General features: G+C 42.4%; 1 protein-coding gene across 3 annotated transcripts in view; it reads right to left on the minus strand.

Annotated features, from left to right (window-relative positions):
* The window catches only part of MED23 (mediator complex subunit 23), a 111,691-nt gene that overhangs the window by 60,347 nt on the left and 27,781 nt on the right, over positions 1-23,563 (minus strand). For all 3 annotated transcript variants that reach the window (XM_073671255.1, XM_073671253.1, XM_073671254.1), the window contains 5 exons: positions 8,832-9,032; positions 5,704-5,847; positions 5,133-5,278; positions 4,115-4,360; positions 2,270-2,412 (listed from right to left, as the gene is read on the minus strand). In XM_073671255.1, coding sequence (XP_073527356.1) covers positions 2,270-2,412; positions 4,115-4,360; positions 5,133-5,278; positions 5,704-5,847; positions 8,832-9,032 — 880 coding nt within the window. The remainder of the gene's footprint in view (positions 1-2,269; positions 2,413-4,114; positions 4,361-5,132; positions 5,279-5,703; positions 5,848-8,831; positions 9,033-23,563) is intronic.

Raw genomic sequence — 23,563 nt, forward strand, 5'->3', positions numbered from 1 at the left:
GAAAACCTTAGCAAATACCACTGCAAAAAAGCCATTTAAACAAGGTTGGTCTAAAACCATAGCAAGCCACAAATTATCACTTTCAGTGACCAGGAGCTAAAAAATACATCATGACATTAAACCAGTTAAAAAGTTAGAGACCTGGAGCAAGAAAGTTTAACAGAGGTGTAGGAGGGAGAGCTGAAAGAGGCATCAGGAGCATGGATTACAGCCAGTGACTAGAAGCTTTGCCCCTGTGCAGCCTCCAGTGATCTCAGGGAGGAATATAGGAGCTTTCCTTCAGGTTATCAGTATAATCAGTCCAACCTTACTAACTACAGTTTAGAACTCTCACTTCTGTCTACAGAACATACTGACCCCTATAGGACGGGAAGACACAGCAACTTTTCTTCATGTTATCACTACTCTTACCAAAGTGAAAGGGTATATGCTCACTGGTGTGATGGTTTCACAGTGTTTGACATAAAACTGTGGGGGCGTTTTTCCCAACAATTTTTGAGCCAATGCCAAAAATCAATATAGCAAGTGTGTGAGAATTCTACTAAAATCAACTTTTATTAGTTAACTATTTAAAATGTGTAAATCTAAACAGGCAAAAAGTAGGGTAGTGACCTCTTTTGAATACACTACCCCAAATAGGCAGACCATGTATATAGTACAGTCTACCTATCTTAACAGTACAAGATATGAATGGAGTTTTCACTTATCACCATCTTTAAGTCAGTAATATATCCACTGAGGACTATGCATACTCCAAATTATTGGACACCTCCCTTATTAATTGTGCAAAGTCAGCCGCGTCCTTCTGATGATAAACAATCCAATGAACAGTGGTCCGTACACATCTTAGCTGTTGCTATAAGCAAAAATCCGCATCAACAGTGGTCAATAGGTCAGCTATAGAAATAGGCTTAAATAATAATAAAAGTAGATTTTACTAGAATTCTCACATATTTGCTATATTGATTGATAATTAAGTGATACTGATATCCTACTACAATTGCTGTATCAAACAATGGCAAAAATGGGTTCAAAAGTAAAGGCCCCGTCACACTTAGCGACGCTGCAACGATCCCGACAACGATATGACCTGTCAGGGATCGTTGCTGCGTCACTATGTGGTCGCTGGTGAGCTGTCAAACAGGCAGGCTCACCAACGATCAGGGGAGCAGCGACATCGTGGAAAGAATCTTTCCACGATGTCCTGCTCCTGGTTACCAGCCTGCTGAAGCAGGAGCAGGCACATAACCATGATAAACAGCGGGTTACGAGGGGCACACGCACACCTAGTAAGCCGTTGTTTATCATGGTTACCACTCTGCTACAGTGAGCGGGAGGTTACCACTCACTTTAGCAGGCTCGTAACCATGATAAACAGCGGGTTACTAAGTGCGTGTGTGCCCCTAGTAACCCGATGTTTATCATGGTTACCAGCCTGATCGCTGGTCCCACACAGCGATGTGTGCTGACCAGCGGGAGGGCAACGACCAAAAAAAATGGTCCAGGACATTCTGCAGCGATCTCACAGCAGGGGCCTGATCGCTGCAAAGTGTCACATATAGCGACATTGCTGGTGACGTCGCTGTTGCGTCACCAAAACCGTGACACAGCAGCGATCTCGCTATGTGAGACGGGGGCTTAAGAGGAAATACAAAAGGAGGATTTGTACTTCTAATTCCTCCGCTGAACAAACTATAGGGGAGAGAAGATAAGCAGTTTCTGATCTATTCACTCTTTCAGCCTAATCAGATCACTTTACTCCATACACAAAAATGTGAGGAACACGGGTCCTGAAAATTTTTGATCCATTTCTTTTTAGCAAGTTCAAAAAAAAAGAAATGTATGCAGGCACAGACATTAGTAGCATGTCAGAACGACTAAACCTTTAACATTTTTATTTTTTTTTTTTAAAGGAACGGTTGTGCTTCTCAGGCATCGATCGGGTCATGTTTTTGCTTTGGAATAAAACTGCATGAGGGGGTGCAGGACTGTAAAGTGCTAGGTAAAATGGTCATAATATGCCAGAAAAATATATGGGTATGAGACATTTATTTCAAACAGATTCCTTCAGGATACAAAGTTTAACAAATCATTCAGAAAAATGTTCTACTGTGATCTTTTAAAAGATTTAGGCCAGTTCCGGTCACTAAATAAATCGCACCATCATGGAGCAGCATAAGCATTATTTCACACTGAAATTCTCTGGTTGACTCAATGAATTCCTCTAATCAGTCTAGTCTATTAGTCTCTATACATTGTGCTTTCTTACTGATGAATCCTTTGATGCCAAGTGATTCTATTTCCATATATACCAATAAGCGACTGTAGGTTTCCACCAGCGCAGGGGCCAAAGCTGGACTGGATTTTGTATGAGCTAGTTTAATAACTCTAGTAGCAATGCTGTGTATTAAACTGGAAAAAAAGAGAAGACAAAAGTTAACAAAAAAAAATCTCAGGTGAAAAACCGTGGTCACAACAGATATACTAAATATGTTTTACTTTGCACTTATTTTGATGACACCAATTTTATACCCAATACTTGTTACACTTACTCTGGAGAAGTAAAACAACAATGAATGGCTTAGTATGGATTTAGAAACAGGTTAGATTAAGACTCAATATTTAAGAATAATCCACAGTTGAAATGCTAATAAGTTAGAGAACCTTTGTATATAGGTACTTTGCATTACCATTTTTTCATCATCAGTTGATCTCATTTTGTGCCCTTCATTCATACACCTTGCTCTCTTCAATATGACCAGCTTGGTTAGGTTGAGTCATTGATTTTACTCAATGTTACCGTCTCACATCTGATCCAACAGTATAGTTGTAAAAGTGGCTATACACATTGAATAAACATCAACATAGTCAGCCAATTTCAGTGCAGCCAGATGACCATCTAAGGTGTATGGGGGATATTTGCACTTCTACCTAATATCAGATGAAAGGAGAATGGGAATGTTGAACTCAAAAAGGCACAATCCTTTGTTCTCAAAGAAAAAACTGCTTCCAGAGACGTCTTGAGGCTTGTTCCGCCTTCCCATATTAGAGACTTCTGGGAGGAGGGGTGTGTGATATGGGCTATTTATATTAATCTTGATAAAATTCATAACAGTAGCACTCCCCATCCATAAAAAGACAACCATTTTAAATCACCGTTAAAAGAACATTGCTGTGGGACTAGCGGGATGAGTGAAGACAACGGCCATTTCACAAGCGGAACGGGTCTCTGGGCTAAGACCCATAGAAGCACTTGTTAAAGAATGAAGCGGACGTAGACTTTTCACAATCTGCTAACCTTACAGCAATGTATTTTTAACGGTGGTTTAAAATAAAAGGTTTTGTTCGGATGGTGAGTGCCACTGTTTGTATTCTATGCACTTTTCGTACTTTTATACACAAGTAGGACACCACCGGATCCATTAGCCAGAGGGAGAGTCTGACAATTACAAAGTCCTGTTTTGTTTGACAATGCCAAGTTTTCCTTTCTCCTCAGGATGTCTAGATTAATCTCACCAGAACATGCCAATTTCAGCAGGACTAGCCAACCATTTACCGTGTATGGCGATATGCCATCTTTGCTTTGCATTTCAGCATGCCTCATGCTATTGCTTTCAGAGGATCTGACTTCCTTCTCCCCAATGAGAACACATGGCTCATCTTCATTGATCACAAACAATGAGATAATGCTGAACTCCAACACCCTCACACACTATAAACGGTAGGCTAGACCCGCTGTAGTCAGCAAGATTCAGTACAGACATTAAAGTGTTTGGGGACCTTAAGGGCTCGTTGACCTATAGCGATTTTGTGGCATTTTTCGGTTGTGCGTTTTATGTGTAAAAAAATAAGCAGCAGCAAAATAAATGAGATTTCTAAACTCTCACACTGCATTATGTTTTGTGTGTATTCTGAGGTGCTATGCAGTTTTTCAATACTGCAGAAAGGCAATTTTCTCAGCGTTAAACCCATTCAAATTAATTCATAAAAAGACGAATCAAAAACGCACGCAGTTTTTTTCTTGCCAACAAGGCGTTTTTAGTGGCAGATTGATGTAGACTGTCAAATACCGGAAAACGCAATTCAGGCGTGTCGTTTTCTTTACGATTCCTACCTCATCTTAGCATGAACAGTGAGTGAATCCAGCAGGTTCATGGGCAGTGGAGTCGTTGATCCCGATGCTGTGCAATTTGTTCCCGGGAGCGGTATCTTAACGTTTCCATTTCCGTAAATGGTTTCCACAAGCACTCCCATGGGTAACGTGAAGCACTCAGAGTTGGTGGAATAGGCATTGCACAGTAAGGCGATTTTATAGTCCGTCATTTGCAAGCTCTTGTTCCGTAAACTTTGTTGCAAGAACCTAACACATTAAAAAAAAAAATACAAAAAACACCAAGCTGTTACACAAGCACTAACACAGGGGTCTAAGGAAACATACTAATGCTGGTAAAAATATTAAATATGCACTTTTCAATCAACTTCTACAATATGAAACAATATTAATGAATTTAGTAAAGCAATTTTTAGTAAATTAGACTAAATATTCTTCAAACAAGACTAAGTAAATAGGTCATGTGGCTCCTTTAAAAAAATAAAATAAAAATAATACATAATTGGTGAACCCACTCCAATAGGTAGAAATGGGGTGTGACACACACTGTCACTTTTAACTTTTCCATTTTCTGCAAGGAGTATTTGTTGGAAACTGAAGCATGTGCAATACCTACAACTCTATGGGAGGTGTGGAGAGCAAGCGACTTTTCCAGTTTCTCCTATAAACTAATATGGAGCAGCAAAACTCATCATAGTCTCTTCATTGACAGCTTCCTAAGAATGATTGGCTACTGGGGGAACCAGGGTCACCATAATTTCCAAGGCTTTGCGCACAGTGGGCAATATACAAATGTGAACTGAAAAGAGCTGTAGCCGCAGTACAGAAAAATCAAGAAATTGTCAGTCTAAAATAGCTGAGAACACCAAAAGCTGCAAATGTAGCTCTGTAAAATTGTGCATTGCAAGACTTTTTTTTTTTCTTTATTTAAAAGAAAAATGTCATTATTGCAGATATGGAGAACAAAGAAAATTCAATATGCAGTTCTAAGAATTTACATCAGCAGGGTTATTTTACATACTCATGATGTAACTTTAACGAGTGAGGAATGGGAATCTGTAGCTTGGAGTTGTCATTTTGTGCTTTCCTGTTAAGGTGGATCCAAATACAAGTCATTGCAAAGGAATGGGTGGACTGAGGCTTGGTGATATCTGGCACAGGGATGCACTGAAACAAAACAAGAATCAATTATACTAATAATGGAAAAACAAACAGTAAAAGCGCATAGATCATTAGACTGGGCATGAGAACATAGTGACAGCTATGACTTCTTGATAATGCAGAACCCAAAATAACAGGAAAATTACCGATGACCACAGTCACCTTATGCCCCAAGTTCTGCAGCCGCAGCAGCTACAAGAAGCAGCCTACAACTCTGCTTATTGGACCTTGAGGTGGATGACAAGGACAGAGAAAGTGCAAGACGGAACGTTCATTCGCAAAGAATTTTGTTCCAATTTTTTTATTATTAAAAAGCTTTGATGAAACCAACAAAGGCATATTGAAAGTAACACTTATTAACAGTGTACTCAACCCTAAAAATCAAAGGGCAAAATACATACACCAAAACCTACCTGTGCTTAAGTACTCACCTCCTTTTCTGGATACAAGAGGTCAAAAAGCTTCATAACAGGTAAAAAGTCAGCAAGAGCATTCTTCTGTATGCTTCCGGAGATAAACTGAAGAAGGACCCACATGAGGTGATCCCTTCCTTTAATGAGACCTCGACCTGCAAGCTGTAACAAGTGTTTTATGTGTAAGTGATCATCTTCTGAACATAAGTCATCAACATTACCTTAAAGGGGTTGTCTGGTGAAAACAAGATAACACTTATCCACAGGACTTGCTGATCGATGGGGGTAGGGCTGGAACAGGACAAGGATCTTTTAGCCCGGTTACAAAATAGAGTGGCAGGTCAGATGCCCAACTGCAGCTCCATTCATTCTGCTGATCACTGCAGGTCCCAATGGTCGGACTCCCACCAATCAACAAGTTATCACCTATACTGTGAAGAAGTAATGAAGCGACCACTAAAGAGGATTTGTCACCAGTGGCAAGATTTTATTCCCACGGCTCACTTGAGAATTTTGCTTGTTTGCTTTTTTTTTTTTAAATCTGCCATACAGTTCCAATGGCAAGTTTTAACGGCATTTACAAGGGTTTGTGGATCACAGGATTCTCTGGGGGTGAATCTTTAGGCTGCTCTGCATAATTACCCTGTGAGCGATACCACCTTGGTAAAGATCATAACAGTTGCACATGAAATAAGAGGACCCATATCTCTGCGCCTCTTTAAAAAGGCCTTATTCCAGAGAGAAATGACACTTTTTAAGAATAAGTGCTACACAGGTGTCTGAAGCCCAAGACACAACACTCAGTGTCCTAACAGCAGGAGTACAGTTTAGACAGCCCTTTCGAAGTTCCAATGGCTGTCCTCATAGGATCATGTAACTGGAAAACATGGTAGCTCAATCAAAGAGGTCTGTTAATCACACCAGTGTCAATTTTGATTTGGGGAATGAAAAAGTTAAACTGCTTAGATCAAAGGTTCCTTTGGGTATCAGAAAAAGAGTTAAATTGTTATTTAAGTCCATAGTATGCATGCATGATATATATATATATATTTTTTTTTTATTCATTTTTTTTCTTCAGTTTAAAAATAACTGTTCCTCAAGCCACTGAGCTTAGTTATTGGCTACAGCGTGGCTGACGTGGCGTCACCTATGCTGACCATCCCTGAGTAATAGCGGAAACTCAGGGATGGACCTGGGAGGGTAAATGGATGGACAGTTTTTTTTTTTCCTTTTAAATAAAGTGTACAGGGAGATATGGGGTTTTCCAGACTATCAATTTTCCAATTTTCGGACTTCATGTATAACAATAACAGCGATTCATCTGAACATATGGCCATTTTTCTAAGGTGCAAGACCAGGGGAAATCATACCATATGCCTGTGATAAGAACATCCTATGCTTATCACAGCCGAGCTTCCCACGTTTACAGTGGTGGCCAAAAGTATTGGCACCCCTGCAATTCTGTCAGATAATACTCAGTTTCTTCCTGAAAATGATTGCAATCACAAATTCTTTGGTATTATTCTCTTCATTTAATTTGCTTGCAAGGAAAAAACACAAAAGAGAATGAAGCAAAAATCAAATCATTGATCATTTCACACAAAACTCCAAAAAAGGGCCAAACTAAAGTATTGGCACCCTCAGCCTAATACTTGGTTGCACAACCTTTAGCCAAAATAACTGCGAACAACCGCTTCCGGTAACCATCAATGAGTTTCTTACAATGCTCTGCTGGAATTGTAGACCATTCTTCTTTGGCAAACTGCTCCAGGTCCCTGATATTTGAAGGGTGCCTTCTCCAAACTGCCATTTTGAGATCTCTCCACAGATGTTCTATGGGATTCAGGTCTGGATTCATTGCTGGCCACCTTAGAAGTCTCCAGTGCTTTCTCTAAAACCATTTTATAGTGCTTTTGGAAGTGTGTTTTGGGTTATTGTCCTGCTGGAAGACCCATGACCTCTGAGGGAGACCCAGCTTTCTCACAGTGGGCCCTATATTATGCTGCAAAATTTGTTGGTAGTCTTCAGACTTCATAATGCCATGCACACGGTCAAGCAGTCCAGTGCCAGAGGCAGCAAACCAACCCCAAAACATCAGGGAACCTCCGCCATGTTTGACTGTAGGGACCGTGTTCTTTTCTTTGAATGCCTCTTTTTATTCCTGTACACTCTATGTTGATGCTTTTTCCCAAAAAGCTCTACTTTTGTCTCATCTGACCAGAGAACACTCTTCCAAAACGTTTTAGGCTTTCTCAGGTAAGTTTTGGCAAACTCCAGCCTGGCTTTTTTATGTCTCGGGGTAAGAAGTGGGGTCTTCCTGGGTATCCTACCATACAGTCCCTTTTCATTCAGACGCCGACGGATAGTACGGGTTGACACTGTTGTACCCTCGGACTGCAGGGCAGCTTGAACTTCTTTGGATGTTAGTCGAGGTTCTTTATCCACCATCCGCACAATCTTGCGTTGAAATCTCTCGGCAATTTTTCTTTTCCGTCCACATCTAGGGAGGTTAGCAACAGTGCCATGGGCTTTACACTTCTTGATGACACTGCGCACGGAAGACACAGGAACATTCAGGTCTTTGGAGATGGACTTGTAGCCTTGAGATTGCTCATGCTTCCTCACAATTTGGTTTCTCAAGTCCTCAGACAGTTCTTTGGTCTTCTTTCTTTTCTCCATGCTCAATGTGGTACACACAAGGACACAGGACAGAGGTTGAGTCAACTTTAATCCATGTTAACTGGCTGCAAGTGTGATTTAGTTATTGCCAACACCTGTTAGGTGCCACAGGTAAGTTACAGGTGCTGTTAATTACACGAATTAGAGAAGCATCACATGATTTTTCAAACAGTGCCAATACTTTTGTCCACCCCCTTTTTTAGGTTTGGTGTGGAATTATATCCAATTTGGCTTTAGGACAATTCTTTTTGTGTTTTTTCATTGAAGACAAATTAAATGAAGATAATAATACCAAAGAATTTGTGATTGCAATCATTTTCAGGAAGAAACTGAGTATTATCTGACAGAATTGCAGGGGTGCCAATACTTTTGGCCACCACTGTATACTATACATATGAGCCAACAGTGAACCTTGAAAGACATTAACCTATATCTAAAAAATGCAGTTATTGGGTACCGTTCAATACCTTTTGGTGGAGAGATAAGACCATATGTGGAAAACTTGCAAACTGAAAGAGCACAAAGAAAATCAGCTGGCTGGAAAGATGTTGCCACAGCAACTGACTTGTTCCTCCATCGTCAAACTTATCCTCCGTCTCAGATCGCTCCATGGCATAGACCACCAGATCAACCAGCTGGTCCTCCAGAACAGGACATCTCTGCTTGTGCTGAAAATAGAAATCAGTATTCCAAAAGTCCTATGCTCCAAAAACTATTTACTAGCACAAAAGAAAGGGGGCCAAACCAGGCCAAAAAAAAGCATGGAATGGAAGACCGTAAGAAAGCGAACGAAAGCTGAATCCATGTGACAGGAGAACATCATTTAGTGCACAGTCTGAAACTAGAAAAGATGCCACAATCTAAATTAGCCATTTAGGTGAATTAGAAAAATATATATAAGACTCAAGCATTGCAGAAGATGGATACAGTACAAAATATTCCTAATTGCCATCTAGAGTGCTCCTCTCACTGGCGCTCAGCTTCCATTGGGTTTATTACAGAGAGAAGATGAAAAGAAGCAGAAGACTAAACAAAGAATTGCAGTGTCCCTTTCTGCAGGCAAAATCAAACGTATATATTTTTCTAGCAAAATATATACACAGGGTCAACAGGAGTACATAGAATATTGAAAGGCCGTGACATTTAGAAGTAAAAAAAGACCATGAATTGTCCATTTCATGAGGTTATTTACCATGTATTAAGATATAGGTAGATCTGACAGGGACTTGCCATAAAAAAAAGGGATAAGAAAAATGGCTGCCAAGTTCATGTATGTACAAATCAAAATCACCCTTGCTCTTTGCCAGCAGAGAAACAATTAGAAAGATGCAAGACTAACGACAATTTGGCAAGACATGCCGTGACAAAGAGTAACATGTAGTCTCACGGGCCAGAAAGAATCAATCATAAGACAGGCTCACCTTGTAATAGGGAAACCATATGTAAGGCAGCAATATCAAGTCTGCGGCTCTGAAGCCAATGGCAGTTCCTGATCTATCACCTCTTCCGACAATAGGGCTGGAGTTACATGACAAAGTTGATCAAGGGACATAAAGAAGAGCAATGTTGCTTCTAAAGATGGTGAACGTGTTGCAGCGCACAGTGTAACGGTCGCCAAAAATTATAATTTGCTTGATACCCCAGGCCACAGTTCACAAGTCGTACGCGCTTTGTAAAAACATTATGGTCTTCTAAAAATCTCTAAAAGGATCTAGTGCAAACCAATCTCCTTTATCATTTACATACATCTAGATAACTTTTAGATACAATTCTATATGCTCAAGGCACCATACATGTATATAAACAGCTTACAATCCTCCACCAGAACACTCACCAGTACCTTCATTCAGGAACACTCATGTGAAAGTGTACATGGCTGACAAGCTAACTGATGTCATATGGGTTAGTCTAATACATTTTCATTAGTTTGATTAACATTTCCTCTCTGCCAGTCAACCCTAGAGCTTTAATTGTTCAATACCAGTAAGAAACTTGACTACTGTATAAACATTTCTACACTAGCAAGATAACCAGTGGCTTTTCTCCTTAAAGGGGTTGACCAACATGTAACTGCATTTATGCAAATCAGATACTTGTGGCCATGCTCCCAGTGCCGGAAAATCCTCACAGAGTGCAGAAACTGCAGACTTGTACTCTTGTACTCTAAGGCCAGACAATCTTTTTAAAGGTCATCAATATCAGATTGGTGGGGGGTGCTCCCAACCCCACTGATGAGCAGTTCCCAGCACCAGGAACAATGTAAAGAAAATAGAGCGGAAGATGACCGCTGCGTACCCTGCTTATTGGTTGCTCCCATATAGTGCCGATTACCTCCTATTGATTTTAATCAAAGCTGATCTGCAGTATTTGGCAGCAGCCACAAAACAGTGTACAGAGCACCACTTCACCTTTATCAGCCGGCTACTGCTGGAAGCTATGACAGCTGATCAGTGGGGTTACCAGGTATTTCACAATATTTATTAGTCCCTCAAGAAGTATATGTGACCCTTTGATCATATAGATAATACACTGCACTCCTCATGTAGTATAGTGCATTACCCAGCCTGTCAGTGTTATATCGACAAGCCTAGTAGATTAAAAAGGTACTATCTTTGAAATATGGCAGACCTGGATGTCAATGTCAGGCCTCTGGTTGCCATAGCAACCATTAACTCCATGCAATCATGCTGTGGGGAGCCAATGGAGTAAGAGGGAGTGATCTCCCTCTGTCAAACTACTTACATTCTGAGGTCGCTATTGACCACGGAATAAAAAGGGCTAATGTAACCATTGTAGAGAGCTAACAACTCCCACTCTACAAGCCTATATTTATGGTAGCAGTGGGGAGTAAGTGACATGAACCACTTAGTAGAAAAGAACAGAAATATACATCCACATTTATGAGGGGGTGGGTTCAGAACCTGAGCACACTCCATATGCAATAGACACCGTCCGTTTTACACTCCCGGCAGCTGTCTCTAACAGTAGCAGTTGGAACTAAACTCTGATTGCTGCTGATAACCATTTATATGCTGCTCTTAATTTGCATCCGCATCATCAGCCCCACGTGACATAATTGGGTTGCCATGGCAGGTGTGAATTTCCGCAGCGTAAACGCTTGGTAAACCTTCCCCCATGGTCTCCAATGCAATTCCGCACTTTCAATGCCCACGCTGCGGATTTTTCCGCAGCGTTTATGCGGCACTCAAAAATACGCAGCATGTCCATTAATTTTCAGACACGCAGCGTAATCACCGCCATTGACTTGCATTAGAACGCGCCAATTCCGCAGGACAAAATCTGTACTTGCGTAACTGGAACGTTCTAATGTGTGGATGGTACCCAAGTCTGGAGAAGAGGAGACTCATCCAGACCTGGGTACCATAGAATCTGTAAAAAAAAAAGAATTTAAAATAAAAAATAAAGTTTATACTCCCCTTCCTCCCGGTGTTTTGTCCACGCCGTCCGGTCTCTTGCAACGCTCGCGCTGTTGTGAAGGACCTGCCATGACGTCACTGAGTCATGTGACCAATCACATGACTCAATGATGTCACCGCAGGACCTTCACAACAGCGCGAGCATTGCAAGAGACCAGACGCAGCAGAGATGACACCGGGAAGACACCGGAAGGTGAGTATAATCTTTTTTTTTATTATTTTTTACCATTCTTATTCTTTTTTTTAACTATTACTTGGTCACACTATATAAATCCATGCCGGTTGCATGGATTTATATAGTGTGACCAACTTGTCAAGCACTTTTCCAAGTGATGCTCAAAATCGCTTTGGAAAACTGCTTGAAAAAACGCATGCGAAAACGCTTCTCTCTGGCAGAAAAAACGCATGTAAATCTGCATGAGAGGGGCAAAAACGCTCCGCATCAAATCTGCTACGTGGGCACATAGCCTAAAAAGACAGAAAAATAGGATACACAAAAAAAAATGTACCCCAAGTTGGCATGAATAAAACTATTATCTTGCGAGATAGAGATTAGTGTATGTATGTATGTATGTATGTATATATTTTATATAAAAAAATAAGCCAGTCCTTAAAGGGTTAGGGATAATGAAACGTATATTTTGACCAGCGCCTTTAACTGTTTGCATTCAATCAACATGTACACTCTATGGAGATTACAAGCTCTTTTGCAAAAGTGGGCAAAACATACTTGAAAAATATTCTCAGCCTAGAATAAACACATAGCTAGATGTTTTTCAGTAGCTTACACCTACCAATTATGTGGCCACCATTCCTTGGAGGATGCACCATACACAAATCTAATGATAGCCTTAGCGTTTAAGAGGAATATGTGGTCAAAGTTAAACATTGTTTAAAATCAGGTTTTTGTGTTAAATGTTTTTTTTTTTTTTAAATGTTGCCAATGTTTTACTTTCCTCTTCACGATCTTTATTAAAAAAAAAAAAAGAAAAAAAAAAGTAAAATGAAAAAGATTCACACTGGTCTCTGCGGCATACAGGTTGTATACAGCAAAAATTAGTCATACCTGTATGCCTCTCCTGGGATGTGGCCTTGTTAAGTAAAAATTCTCTTTTCAAGCTTCGATCTTCCAGGCTATGGGGTGTACGCTGCCCAGAAGATAATACTTCCTTCTCTCTTCATTATACAGATTCCTCCTCCCCTCTCTTCACAGTGTGCCTTTGACGTCATGTGAGTATCCGGAAATCCCGCGCCTGCGCATTCTGTCTGCAGTCTCTACTCTGCACTGTTCTGCCCTTCTGTGGGCACAGTCTTCAATTATGATGTGTGCAGGGGCCGGATAGCCACTGGAACTTCTGATCCCAGTGATCTCTGGCGCACAGTCAAGGTCAAGTCCCCACAGTGCAGAGGAAAATGGCCAAGATTTCTGGCAGCACACATGACGTCAAAGCGATGTCTGAAGAGAAGGGGGGGGGGGGGGATCTGGTATAATGAAGACCAGAGGAAGTCCTATTCTGGGCTTATGGGCAACCTATGCCCCATAGCCTGGAGGATCGAAGGTATAAAAGAGGATTTTTACTTAACAAGGCACTATCAAGGAGGCATACAGGTTTGAATAATTTCAGCTGCATACAACCTGTACACCCATATTATTAACTCAAAGGGGTGACAGATTCCCTTTAAGAAGGCTCCGTGTCATCAACGGCAAGATTACAATGATAGCTGTATAGAGGAGGAAGAACCTAATCAACACAGGCTCCAAACACAAAAGGCGATGTTACAGCTGACCTTGCACCCCCTCTCAAAAACGCAAACTATAGGGTCAGAGACTGTTCATTGCTGCTAATGTACATTTAGATTTCCTGAAACAGAAAATTAAAGTCTTAAAAAGCCCTTTAAACTGTTAAATACCCTCATTACAAAACCCTAATTTAAACAACAGGTAAAGTTCTGATAACACATCCCCTTCACCTGCCATTGAATATGGCCGGCTGCAGTTTAAGTTGCTAAAAACACGGCAAGCATTAAAACTGTAAGACAATCTGTGGTAGTAAAGCATTAAAGTTAAAAAACAACATGTTAACACTATTAGTGAAGAACATGTCAAGGAGGATTGGTTAATAATTTCTGAATAGAAGACTGTTGGAGACTGCTTGTGACCCCTTGGATGACAAAACAGAGGAAAAAAGTATCATCCAAGACAAATAAAAATTCACAACACACAACACTATAAATGTAATGTTATCTTGCATGCAATAACTAGAGTACAAGGCTTGAAATTAACTAGTCCTGCACATCCAGAAGGAGTTCCTAAACCTAAAATGGAAACGATTGCACTTGAGGACACATTTCTAGGTTTGGTTTGTGGTAAATCAGAAATACTGACTGTAGATCGGATTGTACAACTCTTCATAAATCTCAAAATTTATCAATAATCCATAATGTACATTTCATAGTGAAACATACTTTTAAAAAAAAGAAAAAAAAAAAAAAAGTGATGGGTATGAACGGTTTGCTAACTCCATACAAGCAGACAGACCGATGGGAACATCAGAATACAGTTGACGGTTCTTGCACGCCATGGGTACATTACCAAATACTACTGACATGGCAATCATTGTGATGGCCAGGTACAAAATGAACTCTGATTCTTCACATTACAGCTAACTACCACTGATTGAAATGAGGAGCAAAACAGAAATGACAGTTTTACCTAGAATAAAATAAAGTGACAAATCTAAGCTCGGCAGCAAAATTACAGTTCGGCATCATTCAGATGGCCATAATGTACGGGCATTTTGAGCATCTGCCTTACGGACGCAAGCAATGGCCTGACTGCTGATCTGAAATAATAGCATCAGAGTACCCGCTCATACTTTTATAGAGGACCTTTCACCAGTTTGAGCATGTTAAGATGGCCAGATTATGGAATAGAGACTTCAGAGATTAATAAAACAGTCTTTACTTGTTAATTTCTCGTCTGTTGCTGATGTTTTAGCATAAATTAGAATCTAAACTTTACAAGCTAAGACGGCGTGTATCCCCCCCCCCCCCCTTTAAGGTTCATTCACATTTCAGGTTTCCACAAATAAGCGTTATCCGTTATCTTTTCCCAGATAGCACTCCTAAATATGACAATCTATGTGGTTGTTCACGGCAGAATTTTTTTCCCCTCGGACCAAATGGTCAATGCAAAATTAAAGGGGTTGTCCATTACTTTATTATCCCACTAATGTATTCCCCCGGGGCCCATAAGTGTCTTTGTAAATACCTTGCATTACAATTACTGCCTGTGAGCGGCGCCATCACTGGCCGCTCAGGCATCACGTGACCCCCGGCTGCATTGTCATATCAAGTTCCAGCGGCAGCCGGGGGTGACTCACTGCTGCGTTCCACGGTGGCTGCTGGGCTGTGGGCGGGGCTACCCCATGCGTCACACCCAGCATCCACCGCGGAGACCGCGCCACACCTCAATGGCGTGACACCAGTGGGGTGTGTGTGTGTGCGCGTGTGTCACGTGATGCCTGTGAGCGGCCAGCTGTAGCGCCGCTCACAGGCAGTAACTGCAACACAATGTATTTGCAAAAACCCTTATGGGCCCCGGGGGAATACATTAGGGGGATAAGAAAAAGTAATGGACATCTTCTTTAAGGAGACATGTCAGATATTGATCTGAGTGACGGATAAAAATCAACAATACAAGTCTATGGGTATGTGAACAGAATCTGACTGTATTCAGATGCCATCTGTTTAGCATCAGATTTTCACTGGCTGATTAAAAAAAAAAGTTTCTCCATCTTCTCCTTACTCTTTAGTGAAAAAAATACTGATGAAAATCTGACAATCATGAAAATTACAGATGAAATTCGGTCTATTTTTCTCATACGTCAAAAACCCGGACGCCTGAATGAGGCCTTATGTTGACAAATCATAAGTAGAACGCATGATTGAAAGAAAAAATAAAATAAACACCCTCAGAAAAACTTGACTTTCTCTATGCGAGACATGTAATGAATGATACATAGCCCTGCGCTTCTCAGGGAGCTCTGCATCAACTCTGTATAGTAGAGCAGCGCTAAGGGTCATTAAACACCTCTTGCAGTTTTCATCTCCGAACACGGTCAGCTCTGCTCTCACAGCACTGTCAACTATGCTCTACTTCACCCCTCATCCACTATGACAGCCATGAGATGAGAGCTGGTTGTAAGGACACAGCTCTGTTCTACTCTACACAAAATCCCATAGGAGAGCAGGGCTTTGTGTCATCACATGTCTCGCACAGAAAACACCTGTTCTAAGCTTTTTTTTATATTGGGAGATTTTTTTTTCCCCTTAGTTGACGCCTCTTCACTTCTGATTGGTCAGTCGAGGGGGAGAGAAAAAAAAATAAAAAAATACACCGACCAAGAAATTAATCTTTGGTAGAGACCCGTTGGTTTTAATCAACTCTGTAGCCACCAGTTCATTATGTAGCCTTCCAGTATATCATGCTAAAACTGGTGAAAGGTCCTCTTAAATTTTGCTCATTAAACTTGCGGTCTGGCCACGATTTGCAGTGATGATATGGATGTGAAGGCATGTCCTGCATTACATTCATCTGAATGAGGTCCAAATCACCACTCACATGGATGACAGATGTACACATTCAAAAGGACATATTGCAAACACTTACTTTTCCTAGGAACAAAGGATGAGGAAATTATCTCTCTATTATTTGTGATATAGCAGTATGCAACTGGTATACACAGTGGATATGTATAGAAAAATCAGGATAAGGGAAAACATTACATTACAAGTGGATTGTCAAATCATGGCTTTCACTCTTTAATATCTACCATAAATTGATAAAGAGGTCTCATTAATGGGAATTGATAGTCTGGACGCTAACAACGGTTAAAACGAAGGGTGAATGACATGGGCAGGAGTTACTAATTGTCACGTTGTGTAATATACAGTTACAAGTTTAGCCACTAGTGGCTGTTAGTCAGGGGAGAGGAGAAACACTAGGTTCAGTCCTCTACCAAGTCAAACATGTGATGCTACATTCAGATTGACGATTTCAGCCCGCTAATGCTGCATTGGAAAGGCAAAAGACTATTACGTAGAGTCATTTGTTTACTTGCTGGTTTTCACAGGCTGACAAACAATTATAGGGACAGATCATTTGTCTATATGATCACTCTGTCCCCATAGAGAATCATGTCATCAGGGGCACATCCCCACACTTACAGATTAGAATATGTCCTGCATAAAGGATTCCATCACCAGCTAAATGAGAATTTTGCTTGTTAATCAGGTGATCATCATCATCACGTTTACAAAGGCAGAAACGCTAGAAATGAGCATTTGTACACTCACTTGCCGATTAAAGGCACCATTATTCCCTGTTATGCGTGGAGTAGCAGGGTCGGGGGAGTTGGCGAGCAAAAAGAGAGATTAGTCTGTTAGTCATCTCCTCTAGTGACCCCAGGCTTAGGACACTCAACCTTTTTTTTTAATATTCTAATCTATAAGCAATCATAGAAACACGTCCACTTTGTCAACCCACGTTACGTGTTCGTCGCCCCCCCCACCCCATGTAGTTTTGTCAGAAAACCTGAAGGATTTCCTAGGACCAGCAAAGTGAATGGAGACCCCCCCATGTCTCAAGCACACGTTGCTTATTTTCTTTCCTTGCAGAATGTTAATTTCTTCCAGTATTTTTGCTACAGATTTCACCCATACTAATATGAAAAATACACAAAAGCACATGTGAAAAAACGCAACAAATACACGCATATTTTCAGCAGCAGTTTTCCAACCAATACATCCGGTATTGCAGCAGAATTTTCTCCTGAAATTCCTGAACATGTGCACATACCCTTGGGAAGTAGACTAGAGTGCAACACTTTATGAAGTTTATACAAGTCATGCAGCATTTATCTCAGACAACCTTTCTCAAGCTTAAATGGCCACGGTCATATCACTAAACACTGCATAAAAATCAATGGTACAAGTAAAGACAATATACTTTGTAATAAATCTTAAGAGAAATCTGCTTTCTCCAGTTATGAGCCACTTTTCTCCCTCCTGAACTCACCATCAACTGTGAAAAACTGCTCAACTCCATCTTGAGCACCACAAGATGGGACAGTCTGCAAGTGAGGTGTCAGGTTATATTTCCCATTACACTCTGGGTAGGAAGGAGTAATGACGAGCAGAGGGATACACAGATTGAGGAGGATCTTTCTAGGAAATGATTTAGCTTTTCCAACACCTTATAATTAGTGTTGAGCGATACCTTCCGATATCAGGAAATATCGTATCGGATTGGATCGGACCGATATCCAATACTTTTTGGGTATCGCCGATTCCGATACCGGAAACCAATGCAAGTCAATGGGACAGAAATATCGGAATGAAAATAAACCCTTTCTTTCCTTGTAGGTTAATTCTACATGAAGGAAAACAACTAAGAATAATGTAGAATGTATTACATGAAAAGCCGGCAATTCATCAGCGGCATACACCGGTACCCGACAATTTACAACAGAAAGAATAGAGCTTCACACATAGATTAGATAGATAGAAACATGTCAGTCACATATATATGAAGTACAGTGATAGTGTTGGTTACTGTACTTGTCATTTAGTATTAAAATAAAGGATTTATTATTAAAAAAATTGGCGTGGGGTTCCCCGTAATTTTAGGCTCTAGCGGAGGTTAAGCAGACAGCTGGGGCAGATGTTTGAAGCCTGGGAAGGGGGTAATGCCCACGGAGCTTCCCAGGCTACTAATATCAGCCCCCAGCTGAATACCTAGCCTTTACTAGCTATTAAAATGGGGGGACCCCCCCAAAAAAAATGACGTGGGGTCCCCCCTAATTTAATAGCTAGCAAAGGCTAGGCAGACAGCTGGGGGCTGATATTAATAGCCCAGGAAGGGAGCCATGAATATTGGCCCCCTCCCAGGCTAGAAACACCAGCCGTCAGCCGCCCCAGAAATGGCGCATCCATAAGATGCGCTAATTCTGGCACTTAGCCTCGCTCTTCCCACTGCCCTGTAGCGGTGGCAGTGGGGTAATAGGGCAGGGGTTGATGCCAGCTTATAATGCCAGCTGACATCAAGCCCAGGTTAGTAATGGAGAGGCGTCTATAAGACACCCCCATTACTAACCCCATAGTCAAAGTTTAAAAAAAAAAACAAACACCCAGAATAAAATCCTTTAATTGAAATAAACACACAATTCTTTATTGTTCTAAATTAAACCATACTTACCATCACACCCATTCCAGCTGAAGCCAACGATCTCCTGCAATAAAAGTAAAATAATAAACCAACCTCATCCTTACCTTTCCATGGTTCCCACAACGGCTCCAGCTCTACTACATCGAGATGACAGGCTGGACCGCAGCAGAACGCTGCCATCCAGCCTCTCATCCCGCACACACTGAGAAGCGCAGGCATGCTTGCGCTCCTCAGTGTCTCTCTGTGACGGCATAAAGATGAGCCGAGGTCATGTCCAATGAACTCGGCTCACCTCATGCACGTCACTGACAACGTGGGAAAATTCTCACGCTGAAGCGCTGAGTGCAGGAGAATTTTCCCACGCTGTCAGTGACGTGCATGAGGCGAGTTCATGTCCAATGAATTCTGCTGACCTCATGCACGTCACTGACAGCGTGGGAAAATTCTCGCGCTGAGTGCAGGAGAATTTTCCCACGCTGTCAGTGACGTACATGAGGTGAGTTCATGTCCAATGAATTCAGCTGACCTCATGCACGTCACTGACAGCGTGGGAAAATTCTCGCGCTGAGTGCAGGAGAATTTTCCCACGCTGTCAGTGACGTGCATGAGGTGAGCCGAGTTCATTGGACATGACCTCGGCTCATCTGGATGCCGTCACAGCGAGACACTGAGGAGCGCAAGCATGCCTGCGCTTCTCAGTGTGTGCGGGATGACAGGCTGGATGGCAGCGTTCTGCTGCGGTCCAGCCTGTCATCTCGATGTAGCAGAGCTGGAGCAGTCGTGGGAACCATGGAAAGGTAAGGATGATGTTGCTTTATTATTTTTCTTTTATTGCAGGAGATCGTTGGCTTCAGCTGGAATGGGTGTGATGGTAGGTATAGTTTAATTTAGAACAATAAAGAATGTGTGTTTATTTCAATTAAAGGACTTTATTCTGGGTGTTGTGTTTTTTTTAAATACTTTACTAGAAATTCATGGTGGTCATGTCTAATATTGGCATGACCCCATGAATTTCGGGCTTAGGGCCAGCTGATAATGCTAAGCTGGCCCTAACCCCTTTATTACCCAGTGAGCCACCGCACCAGGGCCCTGGATGAGTTGGGTACAGCGCCAGAAGATGGCGCTTCTTTGAACGCGCCATTTTCCGGGGTGGCTGCGGACTGCAATTTGCAGCGGGGGGGGGGGGGGGGGGGCAGAAAGCTTGGGCCTCCCTGCACTGCGGATTCCAGCCCCCAGCTGCCTAGTTGTACCTGGCTGGACACAAAAACAGGGCGAAGCCCCACGTCAATTTTTTTTAATTATTTCATGAAATAATTTTAAAAAAAAAGGGCTTCCCTATATTGTTGTGTCCGGCCAGGTACAAATAGGCAGCTGGTGGTTGGGGGCAGCCCGTTCCTGCCTGCTGTACCTGGCTGGCATACAAAAATATGGCAAAGCCCACGTCAAAATTTTTGGGAAAAATTAATTTAAAAATAAATAATAATTTAGGGACTGCATCTTTATTAACCCCTCAAGTGTCATTTAGTGTTAAAATAAAGGATTTATTAAAAATAAAATTGGCGTGGGATCCCCCATAATTTTAGTCTCTAGCGGAGGTTAAGCAGATGGCTGGGGCAGATGTTTGAAGCCTGGGAAGGGGGTAATACCCACGGAGCTTCCCAGGCTACTAATATCAGCCCCCAGCTGAATACCTACCCTTTACTAGCTATTAAAATGGGAGACCCCCCAAAAAAATGACGTGGGGTCCCCCCTATTTTTAATAGCCAGCAAAGGCTAGGCAGACTGCTGGGGGCTGATATTAATAGCCCAGGAAGGGTGCCATGAATATTGGCCCCCTCCCAGTCAAGAAACACCAGCTGTCAGCTGCCCCAGAAATGGCGCCAATTCTGGCACTTAGCCTCGCTCTTCCACGCTGCCCTGGTGCGGTGGCAGGGGGTAATAGTGGTGGGGTTCATGTCAGCGCCAGCTGCCATGAAGCCCAGGTTAGTAATGATGGGCGTCTATAAGACACCCCCATTACTAACCTACAAAGTGTTAAAAAGAAAAAACACACTAAACCCAGAAAAAAATAATTTGAAATAAATTTTATTTAATTCTTAGTTTACTAAAAAAAAAAAAAAAAAAATAGTTACCTGTCCACGTTCCTGCGCTGATCTCCCATGCACAGCTGTCACATCTGGAGATGTGACAGCTGTCATTGCTGCTGTAAGCTCACACTGCCGGGAACACGTCCGCTCCCGGCAGCGTGAGCCCCTGACTGAGGTCACCGGAGTGCATTCAGTCAGCGCAGCTCCGGAGACCTCCTTTACGGCACTGCTGTACCGTGGGAATTTCTCACGGTACAGCGGGGCCGTAAAGCAGCTAACTGGAGCAGCGCTGCCTGAACTCCGGCGAACCCGCTTATGCAATGACGGGGCTGCTTTACGGCCCCATCATTCTAGCGGCGGCAGCGGTTCATAGCGGTCACATTCTATGTGGCTGCTCTAAACTGGAGATCATCGTGGGACACTCGTGGACTACTACGGAGGGGTAAGGATAAGGTTGTGGTTTATTATTTTAGATTTTATTACAGGAGATCGATGGCTTCGGGGAATTAGGTGTCTAGGTGAGTATAGGTGTAGTTTTTTGTTTTTTACTTTATTTTAGGTGGCGATCGGCGGGGACAGGTAATGTATAAACTAATTTATTGTAGGTAACCACTGGCCACCAATGACATGTATTTAACATTTATTGGGGACCATGGGGCAGTTTAAATAGCAGGATCAGGCTGATGGGAACTACTGCTCCCATCAAGCTGATCCTGCTGGCACGAGTGGACGGGTTACAGACATAGGCCGATGGGAGTAGTAGTGTCACATCGGCCTATGTCTGCCTGCACGCAGACACCCGCAGACACCGCGCACACCCGCACACACTAATCATGACGGGTCTGGGAGGTGAGGCTGACCTGTGCGGCCGTGGGAAAGTTCATGTGAGTTCATGCAATGCAGTCAAGCATGAACTTACATGAACCCTCCGAGGGCACCGCGGCTACTTCAAATAAACAGCTGATCGGCATCAGCTGATACCTCAGCTGTTCATTTGAAATAACCGGCGGGAAAGCGCAGCACAGAACGGGAAAGCCGGCGGTGAAGTCTTTTCACTGCCGGCTTCCCCGCCCGGGTCCTTCGCTCCCCGCTCCTTGGTGCTGCGCTCCCCGCCCAGTCCTAACTTACGATCGGGATGGGAGCGGAGGATCGGGGTGGGAGGCTGCGGGGAAGCAGTATGGGGCTGTGTGATTGTTTAAAAGCCGGCGGCTTTTTACCGCCCGCCGGCTTTTAAACAATCAGGAGAATTCTCCCACGCTGGGATGGCATTCTGATGACAGGCTGGATCGCAGCTGAGCGCTGCCATCCAGCTGGTCATCCTTCAGAGACACTGCAGAGCGCAGACATTATGGGAACTTCCGATTCCGGTATTCGATATTCTAAAAGTATCGGAATTAAGTATCGGAATTCCGATACCGCGAATATCGGCCGATACCCGATATTTCAGTATCGGAATTCCGATACCACGAATATCGGCCGATACCCGATATTTCAGTATCGGAATGCTCAACACTACTTATAATATTCTCAGCCACACACCATTCTTTCATGCTGCTGCTTTTGTCTGTGTGCAAAATAGGGAAAGTACAGGAATCCCCTCATTTCTGTGTTGTGCTATACATGGGAGGCGTCATAGCAGTTAGTCTCTACTCACTAGCTAAGAGACAACTGAAAATTAGAGCAGAATTTTGCAATTTTTCCCCTCGGCAAGCTCCGTGTACACTACTCACAAGAAGTTAGGGATACTTGGCTTTCAGGTGAAGTTTCAGGATGATCCTAAAATGCCCTCTAACCATTTCAGGATAACTTAATGTGACCGTCTCTAAACTTGTGAATACACATGTCCAAACTGTTCGATGTTTTAGTACTTTTTGCACAACTTGCAGTTGTCTAACATGGAGCTTAATGGCAAAATTCACAACAGGTGTTTGAACCCTGAAATTTATTGGGCGACTCATGGATCAATTAGAATTGGTATTTAAACAATGTTCACATTTTGACATCATGAGACCAAGACGACATCTAACAATCGATCAACAGTTCCTCACCATTGTGAGGCTTCAAGCAGGATGTTCTCAGACAGAAGTGGCACAGAGTGTCATCAGCAGGTTGCAACAGAGACCGGAAGAGTCACAGAAAGTCATAGAAGTGGACGTCCTTTAGCCACATCCCACACTGATGACCGCTTCATTGTGAACAATGCCCTTCAGAACCGGATGATGAATGACAGACTCCAGGCACATTTAAGGCAGGTGAGAGAGGCACCCAAGTGTCCCATCAGACCATTCAAAACAGTTTGTATAAGCGTGGTCTGCGTGCTAGACGACCAGCAAGTATAACATGATCCACACCATCAGGCACAGGCATCATCATCTTGCAAGGGCCAGAGAGCATCTACGCTGGGTGAGAGGCCAGTGGGCCTCAGTGCTGGTCACTGAGGAGTCGAT

This window comes from Phyllobates terribilis, unplaced genomic scaffold (genome assembly GCF_046119375.1).
Source record: "Phyllobates terribilis strain yellow unplaced genomic scaffold, ASM4611937v1 Scaffold_3__8_contigs__length_932513732, whole genome shotgun sequence".
NCBI classification, from domain to species: domain Eukaryota; kingdom Metazoa; phylum Chordata; class Amphibia; order Anura; family Dendrobatidae; genus Phyllobates; species Phyllobates terribilis.